Source organism: Pseudorca crassidens, chromosome 15 (assembly GCF_039906515.1).
Source record: "Pseudorca crassidens isolate mPseCra1 chromosome 15, mPseCra1.hap1, whole genome shotgun sequence".
Classification (NCBI taxonomy): domain Eukaryota; kingdom Metazoa; phylum Chordata; class Mammalia; order Artiodactyla; family Delphinidae; genus Pseudorca; species Pseudorca crassidens.
Genome location: NC_090310.1, coordinates 7,185,104 through 7,206,823, shown reverse-complemented (window position 1 = coordinate 7,206,823; position 21,720 = coordinate 7,185,104). Strand labels below are relative to the sequence as shown.

The 21,720-nt window shown below is 53.4% G+C and overlaps 1 protein-coding gene and 1 long non-coding RNA gene across 3 annotated transcripts; one reads left to right on the top strand and one right to left on the bottom strand.

Annotated features, from left to right (window-relative positions):
- Positions 1–8,993: 8,993 nt before the first annotated feature.
- TRIM56 (tripartite motif containing 56) lies at positions 8,994–17,683 on the bottom strand. 2 transcript variants are annotated; one of them, XM_067705808.1, is made up of 3 exons: positions 17,533–17,683; positions 16,607–16,681; positions 8,994–16,497 (listed from the first exon to the last, which is right to left on the bottom strand). In XM_067705808.1, the coding sequence occupies exon 3, from the start codon at positions 16,494–16,496 to the stop codon at positions 14,229–14,231; it is 2,268 nt and encodes a 755-aa protein (XP_067561909.1). In that variant the 5' UTR covers position 16,497; positions 16,607–16,681; positions 17,533–17,683; the 3' UTR covers positions 8,994–14,228. The 2 variants fall into 2 exon arrangements, with proteins under 2 accessions (XP_067561909.1, XP_067561908.1); XM_067705807.1 differs by having other exon boundaries at positions 16,607–16,718; positions 17,533–17,681.
- A 60-nt stretch (positions 17,684–17,743) lies between these two features.
- Positions 17,744–21,429, top strand: LOC137206740 (uncharacterized). The gene is made up of 3 exons (XR_010934811.1): positions 17,744–17,828; positions 18,492–18,592; positions 21,025–21,429. It is a non-coding gene; the product is annotated as an uncharacterized lncRNA (long non-coding RNA).
- Positions 21,430–21,720: the final 291 nt, after the last annotated feature.

Below are 21,720 nucleotides of genomic sequence, written 5' to 3'. Positions count from 1 at the left end.
CAGAGTCGGGGAGTGACGATGTCCCCATTCTACAGATGAGGAAACCGACACACAAAGGAGTCGGATTTCTTGCTCAAGCTCACTCAGCTAATGAGAGGAGCTGGCTGCAGAGCCCCCAGCTCTTAACCCCATTCTGTTTTTCAGTGCCTCACCTGTCCACACAGCTGTCCCCTGCACAGCTGTCCCCCCTAACCTCCCAACCCAGGATGGGTCCATGCCCCTCCCTCACTGCATGTCCCTGCCCCCTTCCCACCACCCTTGACTCTTTCCTTCAGAACTCTTCTGACCCTGGTCTCATCCCCTCTCCCCTCCCCGCACCCCCCGAGATCTGCTGCCCAGCAAGGAACTGATTCCAACTCAGGTCTTAAGGATTCACTGTTTTAAACCCTCCCGAGTCACACTCACTTTGGAATTACGACATTCTGTGCCTTGATCCAGTGGTTCTCAGCCCCCCACTGCACCTGAGGCTCACCCAGGAGCATTTGTTTTGTTTAAATTTTTAAAAAATTTTTGATTGACGTATAGTTGATTTACAATGTTGTGCTAATTTCAGGTGTACAGCAAAGTGAATCAGTTATATACATATATCCACTTTTTTTTTGTTAAGCTTCTGTTCCCATATAGGTCATTACAGAGAATTGAGTAGAGTTCCCTGTGCTGTATGGCAGGTTCTTATTCGTTATCTATTGTATATATAAGTAGTGTGTATGTTTCAATCCCAATCTCCAAATTCATCCCCCACCCCCGCCAAGAGCTTTTGAAAAGTCCTGAGACCCAGACTCACCCCTGATGATTGGAATCTTGAACTGGAACCCTGGGATACTGGGGTTTGTTTTGTTTTTACTAGCTCTTCGGGTGCTTCTAGGATTGAGACTATGACCTTAGACCCCATGAGCCAGTGATGTTAAATGTCAAGCACTTGCTGCCCTGGGGAGGCTGTTGGAGGCAGAGCCCCCTTATCACACTTGAAGGCGTCTACCTGACAGCTGGTCAGTGTTGCCCTAGGCCTGGAGGCTGGGTCACCTGGCGACAGGGAGCTGCAGCCTCTGGCGGTGAGCTGGGGAGGAGGATGGGTGGGCTGAACTTTGACCCAGTTGCTCCGTGAGCACTTTTCCTGCCCTGTTCACGTCTGTGAGCTGGTTTTCTGCTGACCTTGGACTTCAGGCTCAACTCTGAGATGGGTGGAGAGGGAGAGAGGAGATGAGAAGCTGGTTCAGGGCTGGAGGAGCCAGAACATGCCTCGAATGCCTTGAAAGAGCCATGCTGTGAACTGCCCGCTGTGAACTGCTCGGGAAGGCTCCCTGCGGGGCACGGCCTGTGAAGAATGAAGGTCAGTATCCTAATTGCCATCTGCTGGCATTCCTGCAGAGCTGCTTTCATTGTGTTTTCTGCCCCCTGGGCATATAAAAGTGCTGGGGCTGGAGATATGGCTCCAGCCCTGGAGGGACTCAGGGCTCTGTTCTGGAGAAAGACAGGCGTTTCTAAAGATAAGCAGTTCCAAGGAAGGCTGGGCCAAGTGCCTCCTGAATGACACATGAAGTCAGGCATACAGCCAAGGCCTGGGGCAGGTGCGGAGGAGTTCAGAGCCCCAACCTTGGGGATAGGGCAAAGGGGCCTTCAGGGAGGATGAGCCAGCCTGGAGAAGCAAAGAGTGTGTGAGTAGAAGGGCCTGGAAATGAAGGACCCCAAAGAGCAGGCCGGGAGATTTGCTCGTGTGTGTGTGTGTGTGTGTGTGTGTGTGTGTGTCTGTGTGTCTGTGTGTCTGTGTGTGTGTCTGTGTGTGTGTGTAGCCTGACAGAGCCTCCCGACTCCCCTGTCATCGTCCACCCGCCCGGACCTGCTCTTAGTCAGTCCCTGTGCTGGGTGCTTCTGCCCCGTGGCTCTGGGGTGCTGATGAGGCCTCTGTTATTCACAGCCTAGACCACCTGGCTCTCTGGGGCCCACTCCCTCTTCCCCAGGGTGTAGCCCAGCCTGCCAGCTCACCATTCTGTGAGGCTGGTCCCAGACGCAGACAGCCTCAGTCATGCCAGGGTTGGCAGGAGCTGCGGGCCTCGCCGGCAGAGACCTCGCCCTCCCGAGTCCTCAGCTCCACACTGGCCAGCTCTGTCTAAGGACCAGGCTGTCTGGGGAAGCAGAGGGGCCATTGTCTGGTTTCCAGGGTCTAGCTCCTTCAGAGGGGACACCAGGAAATTGGGGGTCACCCCTTCTCATTCTGAGCTCCCGCTTTAGACCAGCACTAATGGAAACCATTCTGCTCTGGGTGTCTCAAGGGTCTGGTCCTGAACCTAAGCCACCAGAATGGGGCCCTGAGGGGGTTTCTCCTCCAGTCCTCCCTCTTTCTGGAAATGGCATGCCAAACTCCATCTTGCCCGTATCTGCCTGTGCTGGTAGCTTACTCAGGGAAATGGGGGTGGAGGTGGGAGCCAGCAGCAGAGCCCGGATGGAAAGCCCCTGACTCGGGAACTCCCTGTTATCACTTCTGAGAAGCCCAGGGAGCTGGTAGGAAAGGGGAAGAGGTCATGTTGTGTCTAGCACCTGGGGCTGGTTTTCAGGCTGAATCAGGTGGTGATCAGTGCAGCAGGTGGAAAGCCCAGGGCTGTTCCTCCTGGCCTGGGGTGGAGGTTCCCTGCACTCCGACAGGGCTTTCCTGTCCAGCAGACCGTTAGTTCTGCTGCGTCTGGACACGCGTGTGTTTGTGTATGTTGGGGAGGATGGGGGACATGGGCGTCCCTGACTTTCTCCACAAGCCCAGCTCATGCACGGGGAAGAGGAACAGAAGTAGTGGGGGTGAAAGAGGGAACCAGGAAGCCATTCATCACAGGGGCGGGATGTGAATTGGTCACATCTGCCCCCTTCCATCTAGACCATCTGATTTCCCTTTTTCCCACCCATTTTTTGCCTTTGGAATGTTCCCCCTCCCCTGCTTTTCTCAGGTAAGTCAGCTGTCCACAGAGCCTCCCAAGATGCCTTAGCTCTGCCTCTTCCCCAAAGCCTTCCCAGCCTCCTCCAGGCCATCCTGAGCTGTCTGTCCTTTGAACTTGATCCCTCTTATGATCAGACCCACACAATCACACGTTCAGCACTGGATTATTCGTCGACTGCATTGCATGTGTTTGTTTTGTTTTCCCTACTGGGTTGTACATCGTTTAGAGGCAGGAACTGTTTGGGTGTAAACTTTCTTCCTGTGTCCCTTAATACTGCCCCACGTGGGCGGGACTTGGGTCTGACAGCCAAGTACCTTGAAGTTAACATCGCCTTCTGAGAATTCAATTAAGAAGAAACTCAGTTTAGGAGAGGATATTAGCCCTCTGTAGAAATTACCTAGGAGACTGTCTGTCTGTGAATATCCCAAATCCAATTAAGGAGACATAGAGGAGCAGATAAGATTGTGATTGCATTTCAGCAAAGTAACTGCATTGTCTTCTGCCCGAGGGAAAATGCCAAGACGAGGGGAAAGTTCCTCTTCATCACAAAGGGGGATCCAAGGAGACCCAACTTGGTGCTGGGGCTCCAGGCTGTGCCGGACAATCGGTGTCCCGTCCCGCAAATTTCAGTGGCTAGGACCAAGGATGGGTGTGTCTGGAGGTGCAGAGGACGCCTCAGACTATCATCCTGCCATTAAGATCATCCAATGTCCACACTAAAGCCACATTCTGAGGCCCCCAGGAGAGATGTGTCCAGGTGCCTGGGGATGTGACTCTGTTTGTAAATTAATAAGCCAGAATTGGGGGTCTGTAAGCTATTCTTTCCGCGTCCGGTTCATGTTAATTGGACCTGAGATTGCTTTGTCCAAGGTGTGCACATGTAGCCGAGAAGGAGGTGCTGGGCTGTGGTGAAGCACCATGATAAAGCTGCCTTGTCTGGGAGACCGGCCACCTTCCGCCCCGGCCATGTCGTCCCTGGACACTTTTTTAAAAAATTAATTTATTTTGTTTTTGGCTGTGTTGTGTCTTCATTGTTGCGTACGGGCCTTCTCTAGTTGCATCGAGCGCGGGCTTCTCATGGCGGTGGCTTCTCTTGTTGCAGAGCATGGGCTCTAGGTGCACGGGCTTCAGTGGTTGTGGTGTGTGGGCTCAGTAGTCGTGGCTCGTAGGCTCTAGAACGCAGGCTCAGTAGTTGTGGCGTGCAGGCTTAGTTGCTCCGAGGCATGTGGGATCTTCCCGGACCAGGGCTCGAACCCGTGTCCCCTGCATTGGCAGGCGGATTCTTAACCACTGCGCCACCAGGGAAGCTCCCCCTGGACATTTTTGTGCTTGCTGTTTGCATTGGTTATTTAGAGGCAGGGTCCAATAAATACCTGCTGCGTGGTGGAGTGAGTGATGGGTGCATGGGGTGTTTTGCCTCTAAAAGGATGGAGAGAAGGCCCGTGGTCCCAAGGGCTGGGTGAGGGGAGGAGTGAATGGGTGGCCATGGACCGAACACCTCCATGTGCCAGGCACTGAGTGTGTTTGTGTTCTCCCTCTTGTTTATTCATCTGGGAACCACTGTGCTGTCTCACTGCATCTTTTGTACAGATGAGGAACGGAGGTTCAGAGAGGTGAAGGAACCTCTGCACAGGGAGCGGTGGAGCTGGGACTAAATGTGGATCTCTTCCCTGTGACTCCCTTTCTTGAAGGAGAGGGAGGAAGAATCCAAGAGGGGAGGTACATGTGCTTCTGTGTTAGGAGACAGGCCTCTGGGTGGAGAGGTGAACAGGGCACGGAGGCACTCCTGGAGGGCTCTGCTCCTCGCCCACACCCAGCATCTGCCCTCGGAGGACAGATGTGGCAGCTCTGGTCCTCCGCTAAGAAGTAAGTGGTAGGAAATGAGCTTCAGGGAAATTCCAGTCTCGATTCTTTAATGAGGCGAAAGTTGGCATGGTGCCCTGCCTGGGAGCACCCTGACAGCAAGTCCCCCAGCCCTGTGCGCTTTGCAGAGCATAGAGATACACCTCATCTAAACACCAGCAAAGATGTCTGGCCCTGGCCACAACCACAAACCCATACATAGGGTGTGGCACTGCTTCTCAACATCTGGACACAGATTCTCGATGACAAACCCCAATCCAGCTTCCGCCTCCCCTGATGGACCACTTCCAGATGGTGCTCAGACACCCCAGCATCCTTCCCTTCCTCTCCTGCTGCCTCCCCGAGGCCTCGGATGCAGATATATGGCGTCGTGTCTCCCTGAGCTTGGATGTGTGTGTCCTCAAGTCCCTGCAGCCTTCTCCCTGCTTCCTGGTGTTCTTGGATCTCTATTCTTTTCTCCAGGGATCACACAGGAGCAAGTGGTTAGGCAGAGGCCAACGTCAGCTGCGGCCGGCCTGGAGCTAACTCTCCAGCACTCCCTGGGGAGGTGATTCGCACAAGGCCTTCCCGAGAGCCGCAGCCCAGTTCATCTTTCCTGGGCGATGTTTTCTCTATAGCTCCCTTCCCGCCAACTTCCCACACCAGCCCATTCCAACCCCAAGAGATATCTCTGCCCCAAAGTGTAGCTTCTCTTCGGCTGGAAAGACTCTTCCTGGCGAGAGAACCACGGAGGCACTGGAGCCAAGAAGGGAACTGGGGAGAAAGGCAGAAGGTGAGGGGGCCTGGCTCTCCCCGCCTGGGCCCCGCAGGGCTGGCCTGGAGAGGAGACAGCGTCTGGAGTCTCGCGCCTTGAGGTGGGCAGGGACCTCCTTAGGTTCTAGCTCAGCTCCCAGCAGCACGAAACGCACAGAAGAGTGATGTAGGGAGTTCCTCCGGCCCTCAACTTGGGCCTGGGAGCCTCCCACGCAGTCTGTGGGGTGGGGGGAGGAAGGTGGCGGGGAGTAGGGGCCGGGCAGGGAGAGCCAGGCCCAGGCTCCCCGGCCCGCGCTCTGCTCCCATGTCTCCGTGGTTCTCCTGCCAGGAAAGTCTTTCCAACTGAGAAGAAGCTGTACTTTGGGGCAGAGCTAACTTTTGGGGGTTAGAGTGGGGTCGTGTAGGAAGTTGGTGGGAAGGGAGAGAAAGAAAAAAAGCCTTGGGGACTTCCCTGGTCGTGCGGTGGTTAAGACTTCGCCTTCCAATGCAGGGCGTGTGGGTTCCATCCCTGGTCTGGTAGCTAAGATCCCACAGGCCTTGTGGCCAAAAAACCAAAACATGAAACAGAAGCAATATTGTAACAAATTCAATACAGACTTTTAAAATGGTCCACACCAAAAACAAACAGAAAAATCTTTAAAAAAAGAAAGAAAGTCTCGCCCAGGAAAGCTGGACTGGGGTGGGGCTGCTGGGAAGCCTTCGTGCGCATCACCTCGCCAGGGAGCGCTGCAGAGTTAGCTCCAGGCCGGCCGCGGCTGGCGTTGGCCTCTGCCCAGCTCGTGGTGAGCCTGTTCATGTCACATAACCTTCTAACCTCACCGTCCCCATAATTAAACCAGAGGTGATAATACTATGCACCTACCTGGACTTTAATACACATAAATGCATAACCGGTAGAGAGGGGCCTGCCTCCAAGTAATCGTTTCATAGATACCATTCATTCATTCCAAGTCTACCGTATCCCAGGCACCATTCTGTGGGCATAGGAGGTATTAGTGCACAAAACAGGCAAAATGCCCCATCCTGGGGTTTGCGTTCTACCTGGGGTAGAATTTGGAGGAAGAGACAAACTATAACAATTAGTAGGACAAATAATTCAATGGAATAGTATGTTAGAAGGTTAAAGTGCTGTGGAACATGGGAGAAGTACAGCGGAGTGAGATTACTATCTTTTCTTCCAGATAACTTCACTCTTACTCATGTTCCCTTCTAAGGAAAAGGGATAAACCCTTTTTGCCTCCGGGCCTGGCCCAGCAATGTTTCCAGCTCCTCTCTGTGTTCTATCTGACGTAAGTGACAGGGACTAGATTTTAGCCCAAATTCACTCATTTGTTCTTTTCACTCACCAGTATTTATAGAACACCTGGTTATGGAAAATTCAGTGTGAATCAGAAGTTCTTGTCCTGAAGGGTTTTGCAGGTGAAGAAAGAGCTGCGTGTGAATAATCGAGGTGAGAAAGTAGTCAGGGCCGTCAGAGATGGGAGGGAAGCAGGCGCTGGAGGGAAGAAGCGGGTCTGTGCACACCCGCCCTGCACGTGGACCCCTGGCCTCGGTGCCCTGGCCCCTCGCTGGATTCGGGGGCTGTTCCATGTCTCCTTGCTCTGGCTCTTTTCTTCTGGTGAGACTGTCCCTAAATTAGTGTTCAGGGGAGAGGAAACAGACGTTGCCCTTTCTGATGGGGAAGAGACATTTTCTGAGTTGACCCTGGAGCAAAATCGAGACCCCAGAGCCCCCTTCCCCTGACCCCAGTGACGAGGAGGGATACAGTGAACATCTGTCGAGCTGTGTGCCCAGCCTGTGACATAGCCCGGCTTCCCCACCCCTACAGTGTGTCCTCTGCTGCCCTTATTCGAAGGTGGCCTGACCCCAGCAGGGCAGCGAAGAGGAGAGAGGCCTGCAGAGTCTTTAGCCTGGCAACTTGCTGCAGACCCCATGGCTGTGAGCAGAGGCAGTGGGTCTGCCGCCTCCAGGGCTGCGACTTCTCCAATGCAGAGGAGAGAGAGACCCAGGTTTGAGGGAGGAGGCTGGGCTGCATGGCTGGGAACCGAGGACACATGTGCCTGACCACAGGGCCAGACGCTTCGCCTTGGGGTCTGGAGCTAGAACAGGCCGTTCTCCCCACAGCCGCCGCTCACATGGACCCACAGGCTCTCCCGCCCGGCCCCCTCAGCTGCTGAGTCACACTCCCCAGGGCTCACAGAGGCTCTGGTCCAAAGCCAGGCTGAGTCATTAGATGATGAATTGCGGAATTCTTATTCAGGCTGTCACCGCAGCAGTGGTGGGCCCTCCACACCCTCTGCTTCCCCACGAGCCACTTAGAGCATTCTCTTGTGGCATGTCATTCCTGCTCCGTGGGGAGGCGGGGCCTCTCTGGCACTGAGAAGATGGTGGTGGAGGTATGGGGGGCATCACTGAGCTTCCCTTCCTGGGTCTAGATTCTGGACCTGCTTAGGGATAGGTCCTGGCCTGTTAGCTCGGGGAAGAACCTCAGATCTCATTTCGTTCAGCTCTCTCATCGATGAATGAGGCTCCGGATTCAGAGCTGGTCGGAAGGGCAGCCTTTGGAGTCAGAAACGAAATCTACTTAAAATGAGCAAAGCTCGCAGGCCTAGGTCTCCGTGTCTGTAAAATAACGATGGTGCCTACTTCCATCCCGGAAGGCGATGGATGTGAAGCACAGGTAGGTGGCACTCCATAACTGTTGCTTGACTCCCGTATTTGATGCGGAGGCCGGAGGCTGAGTGAATTCGAAATAAAGACCTGAGATCTTTTCTCTTCCTGCTCAGGACTCAGAAGGGAGGGTCAGGAGCTCCTGGAGGGGCTTTGGAGAGGAGGTCAGATGGGGTGGGTTGGGCCAGTAGGCAGATATTCCTAGAGCCTGGGTACCTCCCAGCCCTGCAGGGGCCACCGTGGGATCACAAATGCAGCACGTTAGATGGAGCCCACAAGCCAGAAAACGAGCAGAGACCAGTGATGGGCACAGCCATCCTGACCTGGGCCCCTGGCCCACCTCCTTCATATACACCTCCACGGGGTCCTGCGGGGCCGGATCACCTGAGGGCTGCCTCCCACCAAACGTGAGCCTGGAAGATGCACACTTCTGCCCAGAGGGCCCCTCTGCCCTACAGGTGGGAGTGGCCCGGGACGAGGGCTGGGACCACAGACGATGACTGTGCTGATCACCCTGCTTCTGAAATGTCCCCAAGGATCCTGTGTAGCATCTCTGGAGCTATATCAAGGAACGGCCATGATATCTGATTCCCTTCACTACCCGGGTATTTTTATTTTTTTTGGCCGTGTCGCGAGGCATGTGGGATCTTAGTTCCCCGACCAGGGATCGAACCTGCGCCCCCTGCAGTGGAAGTGCGGAGTCTTAACCACTGGACCGCGAGGGAGGTCCGCTACCTGGGTGTTGATCATTTCCCAGACCCATGAACCATCTGAGAGAAGGTCCACATGTTTCAAAAGAATTTATTAAGAAACAGAAAAGAATGATACAAAGTATAAAGGAATGAAAGAGTTTACAACACAGATTCTTCAGCCTGGTGGCAACGAAGAAATACTTGCTGGGCTCACACCACTGGTACAGAGGCCCCAATTCCACCATTTTCAAGCCCATTTCTCTTAGCTGCTAATGCAGCCAGTTCAAACTTTCTCTGAAGACAAGTCAGATAGCGTTCCAAAACCTCCCCAAACTACTTCCTAATTGCCTCTTTACATGCGGTCCCCTCTCCACCCGGTCCCAAAGATTCCTCACCCAGGCTTCAGGTGAGGGTGAGGTCAGCCAGACCCTGTTGAGCCTTCTCCACACCTCCAATCACTCTGTGACCTATTTTTGTTCCCATCCAGACTCATTTAATTAAACTACATTCATGAATCAGTTGGGTAGGCTGGTTTTGTTACCTTCTGTCAAGTTACCTGTTTTCCTAAGCCTGCATCTGAACTTCATCTTTCTCCTAATGGGAACGTCTTCTTGAGCACTCTCTCTGGCAGCTCCCTGCCCCAGCTAGTCCAAGACTATTTTCTCCCCCAAACAGAACTCTGCATCCCCATCCAATCTCCCACCTGACTTACGAGATAACTCTAGTTCTCAGCTGACCTGCCCAGGAGAAATGGTCAAATACCTTGATCTTGGCACCCACTTATCACATCTCGCCCAGCTCAGGTCACCAACCTCATCAATTTCCTCGGAAGACTTCTGACTTCTCTCTTGAATGTCTGCCCCTCTGGAATATTATCTCTGTAGATTATTCGATGACATGGCATTATAGATACAATAATAATAAGACTACAGCGAAAGAAGAGTTATTTTCTCCCAAATTATATTTTCTCTAAATTACCAAAAAATTGGGCTACTCTTGCCATTTTGAATTTCTTCTAAATGTCTATGGCTATCAGGCCTTCATTAGTACAGCCTGATTCGCAGCTGGCCTTGGTCTTAGCAAGCTGGCCATCGGTCCCTTCTGCTCCTATGGTCACTGCTGTGTCTTAGCAAATGGCTTCTCCAAATAACTGCTGGAAAGCGAAACAGAACAGTCTCCTCCAAAGGAGAAGCAGGTCACAACTCTACCCAGACGTCCTCGAGTTTTCCCCTCACAATGCATGCGCACAATATCCCCATTCAAGCTTACCCTGATGGAAAATAAGTCAGTGCTAAAGTCGGTTAAAATTTTTCCCAACCAAGACTGCAGATTTGAGCTTTATGGGGTACAAAATCCTTCTCTATGCCTCTCAGCCAGTCCTCACCACCACCCCGTGAGGTGGGCATGGTGAATACTATTATCGCTATTTTACTGATGTAGAAACTGAGGTTCAGAGAGGTTAGGGAGCTAGACCAACATCACACAGCTATTTAGTTGGAAGAGCCAGCATTCAACCCAGGTCTCCACTGCCTCATTCACCTTCCTTTTTTTTTTTTTTTTAAGATATGATTTATCATTTAAATTTATTTATTTATGGCAGTGTTGGGTCTTCGTTTCTGTGCGAGGGCTTTCTCTAGTTGTGGCAAGCGGGGTCCACTCTTCATCGTGGTGCGCGGGCCTCTCACTATCGCGGCCTCTCTTGTTGCGGAGCACAGGCTCCGGATGCGCAGGCTCAGCGGCCATGGCTCACGGGCCTAGTTGCTCCGCGGCATGTGGGATCCTCCCAGACCAGTGCTCGAACCCGTGGCCCCTGCATCGGCAGGCGGACTCTCAACCACTGCGCCACCAGGGAAGCCCTCACCTTCCTTTTTTAAGCACAGAGAATATGAACAAGGTTCTCTACTCCCTTTCTCTCTACCCGAACGGCATTCTCCTTTCCTACACGATCTGGAGAGCTCCAGACAGCACAAGGAATGAGCGATCATTGTCATAGTCCAATGCAGGGTGCGGATGTCGGATGTTTCACAATGTTCCTATTACTTAACATCTGTAGTTGAGCCGAGAACTCTCTCTCCGCACTGAGCAGTGCTTTCTGTGCCGGGATTTAGGATTCCCAGGTGACAGTTGGGGCACTGAGGATTTTACCTCCAAATTACGCTCAATGCTATACTTCTCATCCGTTTCACATTTTGCCATGTTCTGTGCCTTCCCACCCCTACCCCTTCACGAGGAAAATTCAGTAAGTCTGTCAATCGTCCAGTGCCTGACTCCCCAGGCTTCCTACAGCGTCATGGAAAGCCCTGTGCCTCCTTCATCTTTAGAGCATCTGTGGGATTCTCTTCCTGAATCCAGGTGATATTTCCCTCTGGAAGTTCTCTATTCCTGCCTCAGGGGTGAGCCACTTGACTGCAGCCATTCCACCAGCCGGGCCCTCTGCGCGTGGTTCCCATGCGGCTCTGCAAACCTGTTGTTCCAACCTGAAGGTATTTATCCCCTAGAGGCCAGGACCCCCACCCCCACCCCCTGCCCAGGACATATAAGGAGGACATGCGAATTTCACCTCTTTTGTGACTTAGAGCTGAGCCAGTCTCCTGGAGGCTTATGGTAGGCTGTGTCCACAGTGCCCCCTACTGGAGATTTCCCAAAAGCCAAAGTTTTGGACAACCTGGCATTTTCTAGACATCAATTCACTCCACAGGCGTTTACAGAGCACCTACTAGGAGCCGTCACTGTGCTGACTCTGTAGAGAGAGCTGCAAAGAAGACAGACACGGCACCCCACTCGTGCAACTCATCTTAAACCATCTGGTTCCGCAGAACCGCCACTTGGTTTCCAGTTGGTCTGAATTAGTTGGTGAACTCAGTAAGAACTTCCCCTGTCTCTGGACACTCCACAATGACCGATCACCCACGGGGACCACCCACGGGGACCACCTGACCTCTGCAAACTTCCCAGGGCAGATTCCTTGGTCAGCCACCAGACAGGATCCTGCTCTGACGAACCTTCCTCCCTGCTGGGTCCTGACTGGCTGGGATTCTCCTCCTGACTCCTGCCTAGCCCCCCACCCCTACCCCAGACAGAACAGTCTCACTTATTGGGACACATTCATTCACAAATCCAGTAGTTATTCTTGAGTGTATTTTTCTGAAGTAGTCAAGCATATGTTATTTAACGGACAGTAATAACTGAAGTAGGAATGTGCATGTATGAATAACAGCATGAAATAAAAAGAACCCAATCTCCCCAATCACTGACTATTTACACATTTTGAACCTATTTCCACTTGGTAACTATTCAGACATGCTTTTATCTTGTTGCTATCATTACATGAACAGAAAGCCAAAATCTTTTTTTTTTGGCTTACGATTGCATCATATAACATCATATTCTCCTAAATAGTTCTCATAATTGTCATCCATGAAGGCAGCAGCTCACTGTCCTGGCAGAACACAGTCTACTTGGCTAGATTCTGGTCTAGCCAGAATTGGCGAGCTAAGCTGAGCTGTTTCCTGTCAAAGACTGTAATAGACAGGGTGGCCACAAATACCTGTGTGCAGATACGTTTTTTCCTTTTGTATCCTTTTCCCAGAATGTACTCCCCAAAGTGAGATAACTTCGTCTTATAATCACTTCTTTGACTTTTGTCAAGAATTGCCAAACTGTTCACCAGGAAGCATCATTTATAGTGCCAGGGGTCTATTTCCCCACGACGTATTTTTTAAAATGTATTTTTGACGAATGCAAGTGGTCGATTTTATTTTATGTTTCATTTTATGTGTCCTGGCCTGTGTGCGTTCCCCTTGGGTATACGGCTTATTTGATCATTTGACCCAGTAGATCTGTTTAGTCGCTCCATATACTGGAGACTCCTTAGATCAATGCTCCGTCATTTCCTCATCTCATTGATTTTCCTTTAATCTTCGTTCTTCTTTCCTGTGCATACATTTCAAAATTTTATATAATTGAATTTGTCCACCTGACATTGATGATTTCCCCTTTCACTTCATTAAACAATCAACGACCTCCCTGGAAACAGATTTTCTTCTCCCTACACCTAATGTCCTGCATTTTCCATCTGGACTTGTCCAAAATCTCTCTGGTTCCCATGAACACTCACTGCCCATGATCCTTACATATTATTCCCTTTGGTCACCTCTCAACAGCCCCTGGCTAAACATGTCCACCTCAGTTCCACCGCTGCCACAGCCTGTGCAAAAGGCCGGTGGTCACGGCTCCCTTCTGATGGGATCCCTCCATGAGATTTTCACCCCTCCGCCCATCCCAGCCCCACTACCGACTTCCCAGGTCTTCCAACCGGTTTGGCCCCTGAGTCCGGCACCTGGCCTCTAGGCTTAGGTTTTTTCCCCACCCATAACGGCAATATGGACAAATGCCTTCAACCCCTTAGTGCAGCCACAATTTCTCAAAAGGAATTGTGCCAGAAAACTAAGAGGGGGCTAAAAATAAACTCCAGGAAGTGTAAAGACATCAAAAAAGAAAAGGTTTTAAATCCTACATAGGTCTGGCCTCAGGTTGGCTTGGAGGTGAGGGGTGGTGGAAGTCGGGGGGTAAGACCCAGGGTCTCCCCTTGTCTCACACTCAGAACCCTGTGTTTTAGACTCCAACCCCGCCGGGTTCCATTTTCTAGTAGCACATTCTCTTCACGGACTTAAAGGTAAACGCCTGTTGGCCTCGGCTTGTGTCTACAGTTGGTCCCCCATGAAGTCCAGCCCGCACTTCACTGGGGGACGCCATTATCAGAGGAGCCTCAACTTCCCAGCCGAGGCTGGTGGAAGATGCCATTTATGGCCGGGTTCAAAATCCCAGACCTCTTCTGACTTGGTGCGTCCCATTCAAGTCAGAGGGGAGGGGGTTCTCAGCTCTCTTCCAGAAAGTACATACCTGACATACCCTTCAAGCCCTGGGCTTAAAGGACTATTTCTACCCACTTCCCCAAGACTCTCCCTGGGCTACCCCATCAGGAATGGTTTTAAAGAACTCAAATCAGGACTAGCTTACACATCTTGGAAACCTAGACTCTACGGCGGCGGCAGTGGCAGTCACCCCCAGCAAAAGCAAGAAGCATTAATGCCCAGTACCCCTCCAACCCCTCCTCCTCCGCTTCCGAGGGTTACGGCCATGCCACCCGCCTTGGTCCCTATTCCTGCGCACCTGAAGAGCGGTTTCGCACTTCACCTTGAAAAGTTGCCAACCCCTGCTCTCTGGGAAAATGCCCTCGGCCACCACATCCCTCGGGCCGCCCTGCTTCCCTTCTCTCTACCCCCCCAGTCCCCCCACCCCGAAGTGTCTCTCCAGTCCCAGCCCTTTAACTGTCAGGAGGGCGGACCCGAAAGACATGGATGGTCCCATTACTGAGGGACACAACCAGGTACCTGCCATCCACCATGGTGGTCACCCGGGGCTTTTCCAGGCCGTGATAGGCCGTCAGGAAGTCACCGAGCAGCGACCCCTTCGGATCGAGGATCACCACCTTGTTGACCTCCCGAAGGGTCAGAAAGATGTAGCCCTTCTTATCCACGGACACAGAGCCTGGCTGGCAGCCGTGCAGGCCCGGCCCCCCGTACTCCCCAATCACCTGGCCCAGCCCGTCACAGACCACCAGGCTACTCTGCTGCCAATCTGACCCCACGAAATTGCCCTGGGGGCTGGTGGTCAGGAACACTAGTGCCCGCAGGCCCCGGCTGGCCTTGCCCCCAGGGATAAACCGGGTGGCCAGGCTGCCTTCCATGTTGTACACCTCCACGTGGCCTGACACGCTGACGGCCACCCGGTCCCCGCTCGGCATGGCGGCCACGGCGTGGCTGGCCTGGCAGAGGCTCAGCGCCCGGCGCCACTGCACCTCGCCGTTGGGGCGGATGAGATAGAGGCGAGCGCCAGCCGAGAAGGCCACGGCGTCCTGCAGGGCGGCCACGCTGCACGGGGAGCAGCCCTCGGGGACGGGCACCGCGCCCTTGTAGTCGCCATTGAGGGAGAAGCGCTTCAGGGCCCTGTTCTGCTCATCTGCCACCAGGATCTCCCGGGAGCCAAACGGACACAGCCCGGTGATCCGCGGAGATCGCTTGTCCCCCGGCATCCGTGTGGGGAAGCTGCAGAAAAAGATGGGCCTGGGGAGGAGGCCAGAGCCCTCCAGGTTCGGCCCAGGTGCTGGGCTGGGCTCCCGGGAAACAGACTTGAGCCTGCCTTTGAACTTCCTCTTCTTGTTGGATCGGCCGCCCCTTGGGGACTGGGCTCCTCCATCTTCCTGGGGTGTCTGGGCTCTGCCCTCTTTCGGGGTCTGGGCTCCATCTTCTTGGGGCGTCTCGGCTCTCTCCGCCTTTAGGGTCTGGGCTCCATCTTCCTGGGGCGGCTGCGCGCTGTCCTGCTTTGGGGTCTGGGCTCCGTCCCTGCTCTGGGGCGGGGTTGCAGCGCCTCCCTGGCTTCTGGCTCCGTCTTTCCCGCTGTCCTTCTGGGGCTGCTGCTCCTGAAAGGAGAGCCTTAGCAGCTGGCGGTTCTTGTCCAGGAGTCCAGGATGGAGCTCCAGCTGGGGCAGCAGGCAGGGGGCTGGCCCAGGCATCCAGGGACAACGCTGCAGCTGCTGAAGCCTTTGGGCAATTGCCCCCTCCAGCGAGAGTATCTCGGCCTCCCGACCCAGGCTGAGCACGCGACGGGCAAAGGCGGCCGCCTCCCTGGCCACCTGTGCCCGGCTCTCCAGCTCCCCCAGCCTCTCCCGTGCAGCCTCCTCGGCAGCCTCCACGTGGGCCCGTAGCTGCCCCAGCACCTCCTGCTTCTGGGCCAGGAGGGCCCGGAGGACCCCCTCGGCTGCCTCTTCCACCTGCGTGCCCACCTTGGCTGCCTGCTCCCGCAGACAGGCCAAGGCTTCCTCTTCCGCCAGCCGGGTGGCCTCCAGCTCGGCCAGGTTGCTGTCCACGCCCGCCAGTAGCTCCTCGAGGCCTGGCCTCCGGGCACGCACAGCCTCGGCCAGGGGCAGGCAGGGGTGGTCCAGGTGGGGGTCCAGGCGACACTCCCGGCACAGCAGCTGGGAGCAGGGCTGGCAAAGGAAGCGCAGGGACTCCCCCGGGTGCTGGGGACACTGGGCCGCCTGGCGCTCCCGGGCCTCCTCGTCGTACCACCCTGCCCTGTAGCCCACCAGGTCCACCACTCGGTGGCTGTGGGTCTGCCGAGTGCAGCGGTGCCCATCGGCACAGGCCTGGCACAAGTCGTCGGCGCAGTCCAGGCACCGGGCTGTGGCTGGCCCCCCCGCGCTGGCGCCCCCCATCAGCGGGCACAGTGCACAGGCCGGCTTCCCTGCGCGCAGGTCTCCACCGGCTCGGGCCTTCACCAAATCCAGGAGCCCGTTGACAAAGAAGTTGGTCTTGAAGGCAGCCACGCCCGTGGGCGGCACAGGCACAGTCTCGCGGCACTCAGGGCATCGGAGGTGGCTGCCCTCGGCCAACTGGGCCAGGCAGTCCTGGCAGTAGGTATGCAGGCAGGGCAACGTTTTGGGCACCCGCAGCTGCTCCAGGCAGATTTTACAGGCTAGGAAGTCGCTGCTCAGGGCCTCCAGCAGGGAGGGCGAGGAGCCCTGGGAAACCATTCTGCAAGCGAGGGGTCGGGGTCAGAGGACAGAGGGCACCTCCACGGTGGCCCCCACCTGCCCTCTCACCTCTCCCCCATCCTCAAGCCCCACCAGGTCTGGGGTCTCACCTGAATGGCCAGGAATTTTCTTCTGGTCTCTTGAGATAAAGAGCTGCCTCCCTCCTCCCTGTAGACTTTCAGCAACTATGAAAAAGTAAAGGCCGCTTTTGCATGCCAGGCCCTGCGAGACATGACAACACCAAGAAGCACAGCCTTAGAGACCTGCCGGTGTAACGATCGGTGTCCCCCACTGACAGGCCTTGTGGCACATGGGATGCGAGTCTGGTGTGAATAGATCCTGGGGGTCCTGCTGGGGGTGGGATGCCAGGTGAGGGGAGGGCACAGAGGACCCGCCGAGGGTCTGGGTGGGCAGATGTGCCTTGACTCCCGGAGGGTGGGGGAGTATGAGGGACCCCAATTCCCACAGCCCTGTACACCTGCCTCCTAGGCCCTGGCAGCGGCATCACGGGTTGTGAGGGCCCCTCTTCCTGCCTCGACTATCCTGAAATGAACAGGCAGAAGGATGCCTGAGAGGAAGGGGCTGCCTCGCTCTTTCCTTCCAGTTCCTCAAACTCAGGGTCACCGCGTAGCCTTTGCCCCATCTCCTCCAGCCCTTTTCTTTCAGCCTTTCCTGCTGCAAGAGGCCTCCTGCTTTCCTAGAAGCCTCTGGAGGGTAGGAGTCACATGGGGATCAGCTGTGAATGCCCCCAGCTCCCTGCACAGTGGCTGTGAAATACTTGATAAAGAAACTTGGGGGATTTCCCCCAAACTCCCAGAAAGCAGGGGCTGGCTGGGGGGCTCAGAGAGTGGGAGGGGGTTTTCCCCAGGAAGCCTCGGATCTCTGGCCCCGCGGGGGGAGCCTCCCCTCTCCTCCCCCTCCTCCCGCCTTCTGGGTCCCTCTCCCCACTCCCTTCCCCTTCCTCCCGCTCTCCCCCTTCCCCCACCCCCTCCAGTTCAGCTGTCCCTTCAATCGCCCTCCAAGCCCCTCTCCTTACCTAGCCGGGGCTCCAGGACCCGGAGTGGGGGCCCCCGAGGCCCTGACGCTGCTGTTGCTGGGCTCCTGAAAGAGAAACAAAACTGAAACTAATTGTACTTCTGCAACTTCCGTCCCAGGCCCGGGACACCGACTTGTACAGCCGCAGGCCCCGCCTTCCTCCCTACCCTGCCTGGAGCGCTTCCTCGGGGGCCTCCACCACCAGCAGGGCACAGCCCCCGCCAGCAGGGCACAGCCCCCGCCAGCAGGCTCTGGGGCTCCGGGGCCAGGACAGCTTCGGCGGCTGGAGTTGCCGAGGTTGTCTTGTCAGTTTGAGCCTGAGGATTCGCTCAGCCTGCTAAGTGTGTTTGGCGCAAAGGCAGGGCAGATGCCTGAGGATGCGTCCTCTGAGGGAAGAAATGAGAGATCATAGGTGATTCGGAGGCGTAGGGTAACTAGAGCCCCGTCCTCAGGCCAGGGTTCCATTGCTGCTGCATATCTGAGGCCCTTCGTACTATAAATCTCTGCTGAGATACGGGAGGGGCTGTGGGAACCAGATAAGGGGCCTCGAACTGAGGAGTCAGCAAAGGCTTCCTGGAGGAGGTGTCACTTGAGATGAGTCAGAGGAGTGCATGGGGGTTAGGGATCACCCGAGAAGAACGCAGGGAAAGGCATTCTAGGAATCGGGAACAGCAAGTCCGAGGGCTCAGAGGAATGAAATACCACGACTCTGCTGGGGGATCCAAGTAATTCAGGATGGCTTGTGGGAAAGGGATATGTGAGTGGTAGCAGATGAGGTTACAGAGGGTGAGGCAACGGCCAGATCACAGAGGGCCTTATGTTCTACGCGAAGGGGTCTGAGTTTAATCCCAAAAGCCAAAAGAAACCATTGAAGGGTATTTCCCCCAACATCTTCTGAAAATTTTGAAGTACAAAGGAGTTGAGAGGATTGGAACGCACACTCCTGTACCTACCCCTTAGATTCGACAGTTAACGTCTTGCCGTAGTTGATTCGTCACACCGCTACCCATGTATGCATCGCTTTATCCACAGTGATGGGACTTCGCGAGGAAACAGAACTGGTGAGAGCTCACTCCGGCAGCGGCCAAGAGAATAGACGGGGGGCCTGACCATGGGTCCAGGTGAAAAGTGGAGGGGTTTGAGCTGACACAGCGCCACTAGGGGCAGAGAGGAGGGTGGAGGATGGGAGCCTCACGTATGAGCAGCTGCTACAGGTGAAAGAAGCCGTGGGTCCTGTGACTGTCCCTTTGGAGGGAGGTGCCGGGAGGAGGGTAGGAAGTCCTTCAGGTTTTGCAGTTCTGGAAGTCAAGACGGAGAGCTTTGCTGCTGCTAACCCGGATTATGACTTTTCTAGACTTTTGCAAATGTATCTTTGGTTCTGATGAAGTCACCCAACAGGTCCAAAGTGAGAAGGGCAGGGCCGAGATGGCGCTATGTGGAACAAAGACATTTAAGGGCAAGTTGGGGAGGAGCTGGGGCGCGAAGGAGGCTGAGAGGTACTTCCAGAGAGGTAGATTGAAATCCAAGCGAGAGTAGGTCCCAGGAGCCAGGGGTGGAGAATGCTGTACTTCCAGAGGAGGAGGTGGCAGCGCAGTTGAACGCTACAGACCCGACGGTCAGCCAAGATGAGCACAGAAAAATGTATTGGCACATGTGTGTCCCTAAGCGTGTGCACACGTCTGCGCATGTGTAAGGCTCCGTGTATGTTTGTCTGTGTGAATCCAAGGACGATTTTCTGGATGTCTGCTGCAGTCAGACGGCATGCCATGTGCTGTGCAATAGACAAAGATCAACAAGATAGGTTCCCCGCCCACGGGCAGTTTATACTCACATAGGAGAGGTGAGGTCTGTACATGTTGCCATAGGAAACAGACAGATGTCATATTAAGACGTCAAAGTAATCATCACAATGGCTTCCTCTTCCTGGGCATTTACCAGCTTGGCATGGGTGCTGTAAACATAACCTGATTGAATCCTCACAGTAATGTCGTAAGATAGGTACCATTCTTGCCCCATTTTACAGGTGAGGAAACTGAGTTATAGAGGGAATAAGTCACCCAAGGTCACATAAAGTGCTACGGCAACACAGAGGGAAAGTCTGATTTCTCCTGGAATGGTGGTGTTGTGGTTGTGTGGGAATCAGAAAGGCCACACGAAAGGGGAGGCATTACAATGCCTGCCCTACCCGGCCTCCCCAAACATTGAACAATTGCTTACAGTGCGTACAGTGTGGCAGGCCCCAGGGAGACAGTTTCTCCTCCCTGAGAACAGGCTTCCAAGGCAAGGGATAACTCAGCTACAACCAAGTGGTAAGTGTTACCATGGAGACCCGGGGAGGAGGAGGAGTTCCTGCCAGATGCTGGGGTTCCTCAAGATGCCTGTCCTGCTGGATGTTCTGATACCGCTGGAGTGCAGGCAGGTGGAAGGAAGCGGCAGGAGATGGGGACGGGCAGGCAGAACAAAGTTCAAAATTTCCTGTTGACAATCCTGTAAGGCCTTAAGGTCACGGGGAGCCATTACAGAATTTTTATTAGGCAAGTTTGGACTTTGTTGTGCAGGTACTTGGGCATGGGGCAAGCAAAGGTGTTTAATCTTAATTTATACAAATAAGCATAATTTAAAATAAAATTTGAAACACTCATCATCATTGTAACAAAATAACTTTTTTCCTGTGTGTATTTCCTTTGGTCTCTGTCCACATGAGTATGTTTTACACAATTCTCTCTCTCTCTCTCTCTCTATCTCTCTCTCTCTCTCTCTCTCTCTATCTCTCTCCCTCTCTCTCTCTCTCTCTCTCTCTCTCTATTTGTACATATGTGACGTACTGTATATATAGTATGCACAAACTTCTTGTCTACTTGTCGATGTGCCTTTCAGGACTGGGAGATTCTCCTAAAGTATTTTGTTGATTCTCTCCCCCTCCGTTTTCTCTGTTTCCCTGTCTGGAACTTCCATCATTCAGAAGTTGCATCTCCCGGATGGTCCTCTGATTTTATCTTTTCTCTTATTTTTCATTTCTTTCTCTTTTTGTACTACTTTCTGGGAGATTTCTCACCTTGAACTTTCAATCCTTGTGTTTTTTCCAATCTGCTGTCCCAGTGTTAATTTATGAGTTCCCTTTTTTATGTACCCTATTTGTACCAGTATCTTCTTACCTCTCTGAGGATGTAAGCGATAGTGCTGTTATTGTTGTTGTTGTTATTGGTGGTGGTGGTGGTGTGTGTGTGTGTGTGTGTGAGTTTTCTTCGTCTTGCACAGTATCTGTTACCTCCAAGTTATGGTTTCCTTCCTCCTTCCTTCCCTCCCTGGCTTCCTCTTTAGATGACTGTAGTATTCATTGTTTTATATTTTATTTTGTTTATTTTAAAAATTGTTTTATATTTTAAAATTAGCTTTCTGAGGTATAATTTACATACAATGAAAATCACCAATTTAAATGTAGAGCTGGGCTTCCCTGGTGGCGCAGTGGTTAAGAATCCGCCTGCCAATGCAGGGAACACGGGTTCGAGCCCTGGTCCGGGAAGATCCCGCATGCTGCAGAGCAACTAAGCCCATGCGCCACAACTACTGAGCCTGCTCTCTAGAGCCCACGAGCCACAACTACTGAGCCCACATGCCACAACTACTGAAGCCCGTATGTCTACAGCCCGTGCTCCGCAACAAGAGAAGCCACCGCATTGAGAAGCCCGCGCACCGCAACGAAGAGTAGCCCCCGCTCGCCACAACTAGAGAAAGCCCGTGTGCAGCAATGAAGACCCAACGCAGCCAAAAATAATAAATAAACAAAATAAATTAATTTATTAAAAAAATAATAAATGTAGAGCTCAATGAGTTTTGACAATGTATATAGTCAAATAATTACCAACATAATCATGCTATACAGTAGTATAATATAAAAATAAGGAAACTGACATTGGCACAATACTGTGAACTCACAGACCTTACTCAGATTTCACCAGTTTTTACGTGCACTCAAGTGTGTGTGTGTGTTGTGTATAGTTCTATGCAATTTTATCACAAGTATGACCACCATGCGACCACCACCATAATCAAGATACAGAACTGTCCCGTAAACACAAAGAAACTCTGTTCCTTCTTTATTGCCTTATCTTGTGTTAAAAATATTTGTATTACATTAATTCCACTGTTTCTATGTTTTTAAACTCATTTCTTAGTGATTGCTGTAGGG